Source organism: Acytostelium subglobosum (assembly GCF_000787575.1).
Source record: "Acytostelium subglobosum LB1 DNA, scaffold: scaffold14, whole genome shotgun sequence".
In the NCBI taxonomy this organism is placed as follows: Eukaryota; Evosea; class Eumycetozoa; order Acytosteliales; family Acytosteliaceae; genus Acytostelium; species Acytostelium subglobosum.
This window is the reverse complement of record NW_012236519.1, coordinates 167,787-179,674: the sequence shown is the minus strand read 5'-3', so window position 1 is coordinate 179,674 and position 11,888 is coordinate 167,787. Positions and strand designations below refer to the sequence as shown.

General features: G+C 44.3%; 4 protein-coding genes across 4 annotated transcripts; 2 read left to right on the top strand and 2 right to left on the bottom strand.

Moving 5' to 3' along the window:
* Positions 1–630: 630 nt before the first annotated feature.
* Positions 631–2,463, top strand: SAMD00019534_070720 (hypothetical protein; the record flags this gene model as incomplete). The annotated part of the gene is made up of 1 exon (XM_012897479.1): positions 631–2,463. The coding sequence occupies one exon, from the start codon at positions 631–633 to the stop codon at positions 2,461–2,463; it is 1,833 nt and encodes a 610-aa protein (XP_012752933.1).
* A 1,738-nt stretch (positions 2,464–4,201) lies between these two features.
* On the bottom strand, positions 4,202–5,395 carry SAMD00019534_070710 (hypothetical protein; the record flags this gene model as incomplete). Its single annotated transcript, XM_012897478.1, has 4 exons — positions 4,202–4,317; positions 4,389–4,471; positions 4,572–4,669; positions 5,081–5,395. Coding segments are annotated over 4 exons (612 nt in total), but the record flags the coding sequence as incomplete, so codon positions are not given.
* A 1,792-nt stretch (positions 5,396–7,187) lies between these two features.
* On the top strand, positions 7,188–8,476 carry SAMD00019534_070700 (hypothetical protein; the record flags this gene model as incomplete). Its single annotated transcript, XM_012897477.1, has 2 exons — positions 7,188–7,452; positions 7,515–8,476. Coding segments are annotated over 2 exons (1,227 nt in total), but the record flags the coding sequence as incomplete, so codon positions are not given.
* Positions 8,477–8,662: 186 nt separating this feature from the next.
* Positions 8,663–11,674, bottom strand: SAMD00019534_070690 (hypothetical protein; the record flags this gene model as incomplete). Its single annotated transcript, XM_012897476.1, has 2 exons — positions 8,663–11,271; positions 11,356–11,674. Coding segments are annotated over 2 exons (2,928 nt in total), but the record flags the coding sequence as incomplete, so codon positions are not given.
* Positions 11,675–11,888: the final 214 nt, after the last annotated feature.

Below are 11,888 nucleotides of genomic sequence, written 5' to 3'. Positions count from 1 at the left end.
CTTGATGTGAAAAGTGAATGATGTGATGTGTGTGGTGGCGCTCTCTGCCGTGTGTTCGCTTCGGCAGGTCTATAGGTGTGGTTGGATGGCCTTGCTGTTGTCAACAACATCCAAACAATGTTTGTGAGGAGAGTTGGTGAATTAAAATGGAAGGGCAGAAACATTAGTTGGACAGTCATACAGTTCACAATTTGTCACAACCACCTTTTGTTATATATATAACAAATAATCACATTTATACATATACACACACATACAGCTATCTGTTAGGAGTATCAGCGAGTTGTCAACAATCTTTGTAACTATATTTATTTTGTAATATAACCAACACTCCTTCTTTATATCCATACTCATTCATTTGTAATTCTAAATTTATATTGATCGACCAGAAATCGACTTAATGTATGTGATCATTCAAACAATCAACCAAACAATGTTAAACATAATTAATATGTTTGCATGATCAATCGATCAATTGACCAGTCACACTAACTCATTCTTCGCCCCCTTTTCTCCCCTCTCTCCCCAACCCCAACCCTCACTCACTCATTCATCCAATCAATCACTTTCAATCAAATCCAATCAATCAATAATATTACATAGTCTCTGGAAATAACAAACAATCACATCATGCAATTGAGATACATTGTAGTGTTGTTGGCAATGATGACTGCCATCGCCATGGCCGATGTGTACATGCACTCGCCACCAGGCTCAAACGACAGAAACCAAGAGGAGAGCACCAACAGAAACAACGACAATCGTCTGTTCAACTCACAGAACAACGCCAAGGGAGGCTACTGCCGCGGTGGCATCCTCAGATGGTACGAGAAGTCCTACTTGCCAATCGAGTGGACCAACCAGCACGGCTGTGGCAACGACCAGACATCGTGCAACATCATCCTCCAGTACATGTGCGGTAGCACCGCCGACGACTCCACCGTGCAGGTGCGTGACGGTACCACCACCACCACCATCCCCAACGACATCAACCAGGTCGGCACTCTCGACAACAGCGAGCTCCAGTTCGGCATGCACGAGTCCTACTACTACTACCAGAACTGCACCTTCCGTGAGAGAAACAAGGGACTGTTCACCGCCAACCAGAACCCAGGCAACTCTGCCCGCTCTACCCGCCAGCAGCCAGGCACCACCCAATACGGTTTTGAGTGCCCAGAGGAGCGCGACTACTACCCATACTGGGCCCCATCCCCATGGAAGGATATTGCCGTCTTCACTGGCAACACTGACGACTGCCACATCTACCAAGGTGAGTCCCAGAACGTCAAGTCCAAGTGGTACTGTGTGATGCCCGACACCACCAAGCTTGCCCCCGTCGGCCAATCCAAGTGCACTGAGCAAGGTGGAGTTTGGACCGAGCAGAAGGCCTGGGGTATCAGCGCCCCAGAGTGCATCCGCGCCGAGTGGAACCACGTCAACCATCTCGGTCTCTCCCAGTCACCGGGCAAGTACAACTCCTACAACTGGTCGCTCCCACATCAGGGAATGGAGCCATGCATCTCCGCCGGCAACTGCCGCTGTGTGCTCCGTCTGCGTTACAACATCTCGTCTGCTGAGATCAAGGGCTACGGCAAGTCCGCCCTCGACAGTGGCGACAATGGCCAGAACTCGCCAATCCGCACTGACCCAACCGTCCAGGTCGCCGGCGACAACGTCACCCTCAACATCAACGAGAACCAGTACGGCCGTACCTTCCAGGACCGTTCGCACACCTTCTCCATCATTGCCCGTACCCCAGAGCTCAAGAACGCCAAGATCTGGAACCTTTTGGTCAAGGGCAAGCGTGGCAACATCGTCCAGGTGTACCCCGCCATGGAGTACCAGTTCACTCCAAACCAGCTGCACATGAAGATCAACGAGCACGTTCACTTCCAGTGGACTGGCTGCGACCACAACCCAGCCGGAAACACTGGCAACGGCCGTGACCAGCTCGACCGCTCCAACATCGTCCAGATCCACTCGCTCAACGAGGGCAAGCCATTCAACGACACCGACTACAACGGAGACAACGCCCTGTTCACCAACTCGGACGTCCGCAAGCGTTTCGCCACCCTCGACCAGAAGGGCTGTCTCTCGTACGCCGACCTCTACGCCAAGAACAACGGCAACAAGGACCAAGTCGAGCAGGACCCACAGAACTGCGCCTTCCTCAACGCCGCCCCCAACACCTTTGACGGTGGCGTGCACCAGATGGACAGAACCGGTTCGTTCTACTTCATGTCCACCCGTAACAACGACTTCTCCAACCGTGACCAGAAGGGTGCCATCCACGTCGACCCACTGTTCAGACCATGGCAGATTGCTTTGATCGCCGTTGGTTGTGCTCTCTTTGTCGGTCTGGCCGCCACCGGTGGTGCCATGGTCTACGCCAAGCAGCACCCACACTCTGGCGCCAACCGTTTCTTCTCCAAGGTTCCAGGTGTCAAGAGAGTCGTCGCCTAAACACATTGATGTTCCCAACACAACGCATCAAACAATCGACCAATCCAACGTCCGTCCCATGTTTATAACAACCCCTATCCCTTAATAAATATATATATTCCATCATCGAACATCACATTGCGTGTCACTAGTTGGGTGTGGTATAAAGTTGATTGATTGATTGATCTGCCATTTGATGACCATCTCCATCCTCACTGTTGCCACCCAAGTCAGTGTGGTAGCTTTAACATTCAAGTAGCATCACTAGTAGGGTGTCGAATGAGGTTGATTAATTGATTGATTGATTGATTGATCTGTAGTTTGGTGTCGTTTCGTTTCTAGATGGATACTTTGGGTCTCAACAACCTTACTCAGAATCATTCTCCATTTAGTGTGAAGGATCGTCTTTGGTTGGTGGTAATTGCTTGATGATCAAAACAATTAAGTGGGAATTGTAATTCAATGATCCAGGGGAATGAAAGGTGTTCAGATATAGAGTAGGTGGAAATATATAAATACCAGGTCCAATATACCATTCATTGATTCATACTTTGATTCATTCATTTATTTATACTTTCTTTATTAATAGTTACCTAATACTTAAATATGCAACCTTATGTTTTAAATTCGGACACTGCCATCTGGGTATTATCTATTTTATATGGTAAGTAAAGTATACTTTTTAGAATTATAATAACAATAATAATAATACTTTTTAATATTTAAAATATAACAATATTAGGTTTTTTTGGTTTCGTTCTGGCTATGACGGCCATCCTACAAGCATGGTGTTTAAGGTACTATGATGATACTTCTCGCGCTGTCAAGATCATGAGAATTTTCGAGATAACAATCAATAATGGTGGCTCAGTCTGCTGGTTCAACCTTCTCCATCTCTTATCAGAGTACAGACAACAATAATACAACAATAATACAATAAGTCTGTACTCTGATAAAGTTGTATTATTTGGATTCTCCCTACTTGCTGGCAATTGCCTTTACTTATCTCTTTTGACCATTCCAACATTTGGAATAGTAATAGTAGACTACATAGAAGCTAAGAAAAGAAATAAGGAACATAGAGTTTTTAAAGATTTTTAAAGTAATAATAATACTATAATATTAATATAGAACTAAAATTGTCCTACCTTCCATCTAACTAGATATCATGAATAGAGGTGGAAGAAGTCATGACATTACTAGCTCGACGAGAACAATATTCCTTCTCACATTTAGAACCAGGACTGTGCTGAGTTATAACTAACTAGATATACAAGTTGATTATTTTAAAACAACAAAGGCATTTGCTGTCAACAGGCTATTCAAGATGACTGCTCCCGTCTAGTACCTTGATCCACCACCAGCTGGTCATGGATATGACCATGATAATCTGTCCACAACTACATCAACAACTTGATATCACAGCACATTTGATCAAGGTGGAGCTGTTGATATATCTTCAAAGATGGATAGCCAAACCATCTCACCATTACCCAGGCGGAAGATAGAGAGTTCGCGCTTTGAGGGTTAAAACAACAAACCAATTCTTAGACTGAGATAGTCTTCTTTTTTTGATAATGGGTAGCATATTCTAACACACAACCAAAATAAAATAATTATTAATAATAAATAAATGTAGACGGATTGATCAATCTATGTACGGTATGAATTAATAAATTAATAATTATTGTTTGTTTTGATGTAATTATATATCCTTCTTATTAATGAGTATCATGTTTGGATGGCGCCATCATAGGAATGAATAATAAATAATGAAACATATACACACTCCAATCAGACCTCCAATAACCATCAGGTTCCTATTTTTCATCCTCTTGATCCTATTGGTGACCGTGTCAATCGTTTGGAACAAGTCTGGTTGTGTTGTGATTTGTTAATAAGTATCCATCCATCCACTGATCAATCAATCAATTAATCACACTTACTTGGCATTGTATTGATCTTGCCACTGGTACCTCTGAGTATCCTCCTTTGATTTTCAAGTTCCTCGTGGGCCTGTCTCGCTTGTCTGTTGAATGAATGATTGTTTGATTTGAATGAGTTAGGATGTTTGGTTGCCTGCCTGCCCAGTCAAGTCGGCCAGACGACCGGTCACCTGTACACCATACCCTAGTATTGAGTCAACGGCAGAGTTTGAATTAAGTAATGATTCTTGTTCACGAAGTAGGTTGTTCATTGGTATCTCTGTATCGCCTCCCTTCTTGTATCTGATTTTGATGCATATGGGTGGATGGATGGATGAAAGTTAGGATCGAATGGAATGTTCACGGACTTGAATGAAAGAGTGCAACGCCAATCGATGCGATGACCCCAGCGACACCTACGATGATCCAGACATCAACTCAAAGTGATCTAGTGTATGTGATATGTTTTTCTATGTGATCATGTTAGTTCCAGAGCTCTGACTTCCAATGCTCATCATATGATTCATTACCTTAAGCTTCCTGTAGTCTTTTAAGTAGTTTTCCAGCTGTTCTCTATGATGCTGTATCATTGATCCGCTGATGTTTGGGTCTGCAGACATCAACTCATTGCATCTTGTAAGCTAATCATTTGAATGAATGAGAATGAGTGAATGAGTGATTGAATGAAGCAACTACTACTACCTAGTTACACATACATTCTTAAACTTAATGTCAAGCTCTGAGGTAAGGACATCAAACTCTATCTTGTTGTCGGCTAGTGTATCATTGTTGCTCTCTCTCAACACTTTGTCATTGAGTGATGACAATGCACTGAGTTTATTGTCGATATCTATTTCATATGTTCTTATCTCCTTTCTGATTGCACCGCCTCCTCCGCCGCCGCCGCCACCACCCGAGTCACCAGTGCTAGATGACAAGCTGCCTGTACCCTGTCCAATAACAGTGTTGTTGATGTTATTATTGATTGATCTTGGTGGATTATCCCACATTGGTCTTGAGTTCATTAGTTATCTATATCTTTATATATCTATATAAATACAAATATGTTTATGTTTGTTTGTCAATGTTGATGTTGAAGTTGTGTGTGTCCAACAGATGACTCATTTGAGGTGACCACAAATTAATTGAACAATTCAAAGGTGCGTCGTGGTCAAGTGTGGGAGGTCTTCATTCATTCATTCAATCATTCATTCATTCATTCACACTTGACCAAGTGTCATACATTCATTCTTGCAAGAAGTGAAATATATACAACTACTATTACTCTACTCGACTACATTCTCTGATTTCAAAGATAATTTACAACAGGTCAAACCAACCAATAATGTTTTCATCTTAGATATCCATTCATTCAAAACAGAACTTAGACTTGACAATAAGTAATAATAAGGTCGTAAAAACAAGTAATCGAAGTATGTCTCCAAGATAAGATATTATGACTTGATCATGTCGGACTCAACATTCAAACCATCCATGACCAGGAATCCACCCATCCTGTGTGTGTGTGTGTGTGTGTGTGTTTGAAAGAGGGGATTAAGATCACCATTGTTGGGCGACCCAGTTCAATTTCAACAAAGGGGTGTTTGTGCTTGAGGGAGTGTTTGGTCTCACAGGTAACCGACATCTATGACCAAAGCAGGAAGTTGAACACCACCATTGTTGGTGCGGACACCTGGGGGCTTCGGGCTTGGGCTTCAATATGGGTCAAGGGCATAGGGGGCAAGCATCCATGTGATTGCTGTTCTTGAATTGGAGCAACTCTGATTTGTTTATCAACTTACTGTTGCTCCACCAACTCACCATGTATTATTTACTTCAACCAATAGCCTCCCATCTCACATACACATTATAACTTATATATAAGTTTAACTTAGATAAGGTCAAATACATATTAATTTACAGTAGTAGTTGTAGCATTATTCATTCATTCATTCAAAGTAGCAAGTTTAAAACCAACAAACCTACTGTCAACCCGACACATACACATATATTATATACTTCCAACAGACAGACACACAACGACCACAAGTGTTGTCATAACTTCTCAATCACACAACTTCCCACTCCAACAGCTGTCATCATCTCAACTAACACACACACAGGAACAAACAATCAAACAAACACACACATAACCTGTCAACAAACAAACAAACACAATCCACACTCCCACCCTCATCAATCAATCAAGGTGGTGTTGTCTATAGCTTGATCAAAGTTGTTGCCAGGCTAGGCTGGCCTGTCTGTTGATCAGTTTATAAATACTTTGGGTGGGTTGGTAATAAACACATACCAAAGGAGGACAAAGAAGACACACACAGTGATCACACTTAAATATATAAGAAGAAAGAGAGAGAGAGAGTTAGTGACAATCAACAACGAACAACTGCCGGCCATACTCATTCATTCATTCATTCAATCTACCAAACCATTTTGTCATATGTCATTAAATACATTCAATCCAATTTAAATCACGATCCAATCAAATAATACACATCATCCAATCCAAACTTTACCAACATCAATCATATATTATTATATTATATTATTAATCAATCAATAATACTTATAAGTGTACATTAATATTATTATTATTATATTTATTCAATCAATCAAACAAATATGGAATATCGTATAAGTAATCATCACTTTATGTTCAGGACAACAAAGGATATATGGTCCGGACAAACAATACAGATGCCAAGTAAATGGGTTGAGCCATCATTATCACACTTGTCATGCCAGTCCACAACATCATTTCCAGAATTAATAGGATACCAAAGATGCGAACAACAACAAACTCAATCACAAACTCAAACTCATAATCAACTCAACATGTTGGAATTACCAAATGAGGTCACTCTGAGGATTCTATCACATCTGGATCCAGCTGATCTGGTGGCTGTTCAGATGGTCAATCGTACATTATACAAGTTCTGTGGCGAGAACACCATTTGGAAGGCAATTTGCAAGAGGAAATGGAGTAGCTCACCAGTGTTCAAGCGTCGTCCCATCACAAGTTGGAAGAACTACTACTCAAAGAAGGTGTCACTGTTAAAGAATGATAGTATGTATGATAATGTTCAAGATATATGAATGAGTGACTAACTTACAATTACAAACTCATAGATGGCCTACAATGGACAGAGATAAAGTATACGGGAGAGAAACCATCACCAAGATATCAACATTCGAGTATTGCTATTGGAAAGCATATTTATTATATTGGTGGACAGGAGTTGCCAGAGAAGAGGTTCAACGATATATATAGGTTTGATACGGTGGCCAGCAAGTTTGAGAGGATACAGCTTACAAGGGGTGTCCCGCCCAAGTTTGCAAGACATGCCGCCGTAGCCATCGATCACAAGATATTCACGTTTGGAGGATTCGATGGATTCCAGATGCACTACAACCTGTGCGTCTACGACACGATGGCTCAAACATGGGACTATGTTGGCACCGTTGGCGACGTGCCCGTGCCACGCACCAATCACGCTGCCGCTGTGATTGATCGACACATGTATGTTTATGGCGGCATGTACAAAGAGCCCAACAACGACCTGGTCTTCCTCGACGACCTCATGTGTCTGAACACCGACACACTCACATGGACAAAGTTGGCACCAACAGGTGACTTGCCCCCAGCCAAGTGTGGACATCAGTTGGTGGCATTCGATAACAAGCTGTTGTTGTTTGGCGGTGGCTCAGGATATCAATGGGAGAGCAAGTACAATGACATCCACATCTACGACCTGCTGGTCAACCGATGGACCAAGGTCAGCATGAAGGGTTCGGCACCAGTGTGCACGTTCTCTGCTGGATTCAGTGCTGGACCATTCTTCTTTGTGTATGGAGGACAATCGATCAAGGACGACACGCTCACCAATGATCTTTTCATGTTGGACACGGTCAATATGAGCTGGACAAAGATCGAGACCGAGAATGCACCGTTCCCAAGAGATATGGGATCGGGCAACCTTGTTGGCTCAAACATGTACATCTTTGGAGGTCTGCGTGGCATCGCCATGGACAAGATGCATTGTCTCCAGATGCAAAAGAAGTTCGAGAGTCTCAACCTCCAATTCCCAAGTCTGCTCCCATTGAGCTAATTGTAATATAATATTATTAAACTAAACCGAGTCCAACAACATTGATGTCTTTGTTGTTGGCATTGTAGTATACCTTACATACTTGGGTTGTGATGGCTCACAAGTGTAAGCCAGAAGCCTTGATGTTTATTAGTCAGCAAGCCAGCCAAGTTGATCAATGGATCACTCAGTAAGTATGGCTGTTGGAACACCAACAGTGTCCATGATTGCTGGGGTCGCGTCATTCCTTTCACGATCCATGATATTGTTTGTGTTATCATTCTCATCGACTGGCTGTTGTTGTTGTTGTTGTTGATGTTGTGGTAACGATGCACCATCCACATGTTGTGTCGATCCATCTCCTAAACTGTTGTTGTTGTTGTTGTCTTTGTCTGTACATTTACTACTACTATTGCTTACATTTGATTGATTACTATTATTATTATTGTTGTTGTTGTTACTGTTACTGTCCACTACTACTGCTCCTGCTCTCTTTGGTGATGTTACTGATGGTGGCTTGACAGTCTTGGTTCTCAAGTCGTCCCATGATTGTTTGTTCTCATCATATGCCATCTTTAGTGAATGTAGCTCGGCCAAGATTGCTGTGGTTGTTGGACGCGCCTCTGGCACTTGATCCCAACATCGAACTATCAGATTCCTCAGTGCTTGTGGACATGTCTCGATGATCTTTGGTCTCACCTTATTCTTTGAAGTCAGAATGATGATCTGAATGTCCATCGAGATTGGATAGTCGTGGAAAGGGCGTTGATAGACGCCTGTGATGCATCGTTGCACCAACTCCCACATGATGACGCCAAGCGAGTAGACGTCTGACTTGGTGTTGAACAGCATGCCATCGTAGATCTCTGGCGCGGTGTACGCCATCGTGCCACGAAGCATGCCCAGCGTGCTGACGTTGGTCATTGTCATGGTGCGCGTCAGTCCAAAGTCGCACAGCTTGGCATTGTACTCGGCTGAAATGAGGATGTTGAGTGTCTTGAGATCCCGGTGTACAGTTGGCGGGTTCATATTGTGAAGGTAGTGCGCGCCCTCCACAACCTGCATCATCCAGCGGAACCACTTGTCCCATTCAAAGTCGAAGCTGGTGTTGAGCACCTTGTGTAGTGTGCCGCGACTGCAGTACTCCACCACCATGCTCAGCTGACTGTCTTCAATGCACGATCCAAAGAATGATATCAAGTGAGGTGATCGTATCGTGCTGAGTATGTCGCATTCCTTGCGGAATGATTGAATCTGGTCTGGGGTCGTGTTGCCTCGCAGTGTCTTGATGGCCACGAACTTGTCGTTGTAGCGTCCTTTGTACACCTTGGAGTAGGTGCCCGACCCAATGCGCTTGATGTACTCGAGGTCTTGCGAGGGGATGAGGTGCGCCCATCCCATCAGCGCCTTGATGTCGATGCCAGAGTTGTCGTCGTCATCGCCATCGTCGTCGCCTTTGGGCACAACATCGCCTGGTGTTGTGTTGCCTGAGCCATTGTTTGCATCTGCGTCACCGCCGAGTGGCGAAGGGCCGACGCCTGCCTTGCCATTGCCGGGCAACACCTGAAGGAATATGGGGATAGAGCGACGCTTCCAACTCTGCTCGGGCGAGGGTGGAAAGCGCAGACTGATGCAGTCAGTGCTTCGTCGCCACTCATTGGGAATGATGTTGTGCTGCTGGAGGTCTGTGATGTGTTTGGATAGTCGCTTGTTGATTGGCGGCTTCTGATCGGCCTCCTTGACGATGAAGAATGTCTGCGCGGGGTCCTCCCACGTGTCCTTGATGTCGATGATCAGTTCGTCGTCGCCAAGCATCCTCTCGATCTTTGAGCCGTTGGACTGTAGTGGAAGGATGAGGAACACTGTGATTGAGCTGGGAGGCAACTGCAACTTCTGTTCAACTGAGATGCCGACATCGCGTGCTGTCGTCTCCTTGGTGAGCGCCAGAGTAAAGAATCGACCGCCAGTGGCATCGACGTAGTTGATCGAGCTGAGGTCACCAAAGTAGAATCGCATCAATCTCATCACGTCCTTCTCCTTGTTGTTGCTCTTGATCTTGGCGCCAGATGACATAGATGATGTGCTGTCAAGTGCTGCTGCGCGCTTGCTGAATGGGCTGGGACGTCCAGTCACTGGCGACCCGCCACTGCTCTGGTTGTTGGCAAGGGCGTTCCTAGTCTTTGATGGAGAGTGTTGTTGTTGAGGCGATGAGTTGAGTGGGCTGTTGCTGCCACTGTTGTTGCCACTGCCACTACCACCATGTTGTTGACTTTGTACCAACTCCTTGAAAGCTTTGACGGCTGGAGACCTGAGCGATGAGTGAAGGGGAAGTGGGTGGCGAATGTCTGTCGTCTCCCCCGACGACGTGGGTAGCGGACCGAGCTCTGCAGGTGAAGCCTGCAGACCATTGTGCCGCTGCTGGACGGGTGACGACTGGTACATTGGCGGTGTGTGAGTGGTACTGCTGGCAGCACTACCGCTCGAGTCTGTGATATTGTTGTTGTTATTGTTGTTGTGACTATGATTGTGTTCGCCATCATTGTGATGTGAATGATGATGTGACTGCTTCTTAGCATGCACTGAGACGATGTTCAGTGACGATGCTTTCTTCTTCTTGAGAACAAAGTTTGGTTCAGACTTATTGTTGGCTCGCCGCGAGTCCACTATCTCCCATATGCTGTCCTCATTGGACAGTCGTCTGTCCTTTGTAATGCCAAACTTTCCCTTTGTCCTCTTGTATATATATACGTTCAAGCCTGTTGGTACCTTGGATTGTAGTCCCAAAGTTATATCACGCACTATCCATCATATGGGCAACATTGAGTTGGTTGAGTTAGTCGTCGCGACGAATCCATACTCCATCCATAACCAACATAACTTACCTGTGTTTGTAGAGTCGAGCAATAGTGTCCAGTACATGTGCTCATCGTTGGCCCAATAGAATCGGAATGGGCGCTTGGTAGTTGATGTCTGGTCGAGGTCACTTGCTGACCGTCTTCTGATCAGTGCTGCTGGTGGTGTGTTTGTAGTTGTTCCAGCCATTGCTGATGATGCTACAGCAGCATAGTCACTGGCGCCATTATTGGCATCGCCGTTGCCAGAGGCAGTGCCGCCACTGTTCATCCAATGTTGTTGTATCCCTTGACTATCTCTATTATAATCTAGTCCAGTGTCTTTGATTTGATGATCAGTCCAATGATTGATTGTTTGATTGAATGCTGTTGTTGATGGTTTGTTGTTAAGTTGAGTTGAGTTGGAGTTAACTTGTCGTGTCAAAGGAAGATAGATAGTTTGGAGGAAGTATGACACGGAGACAGAGAGAGTGAGTGATTGATTGATTGATTTGTTTGATTGATTAATTAGTCTATGTTGTTGTTGATGATGATGAGTGCTAGTACATCAGATAATTAATATA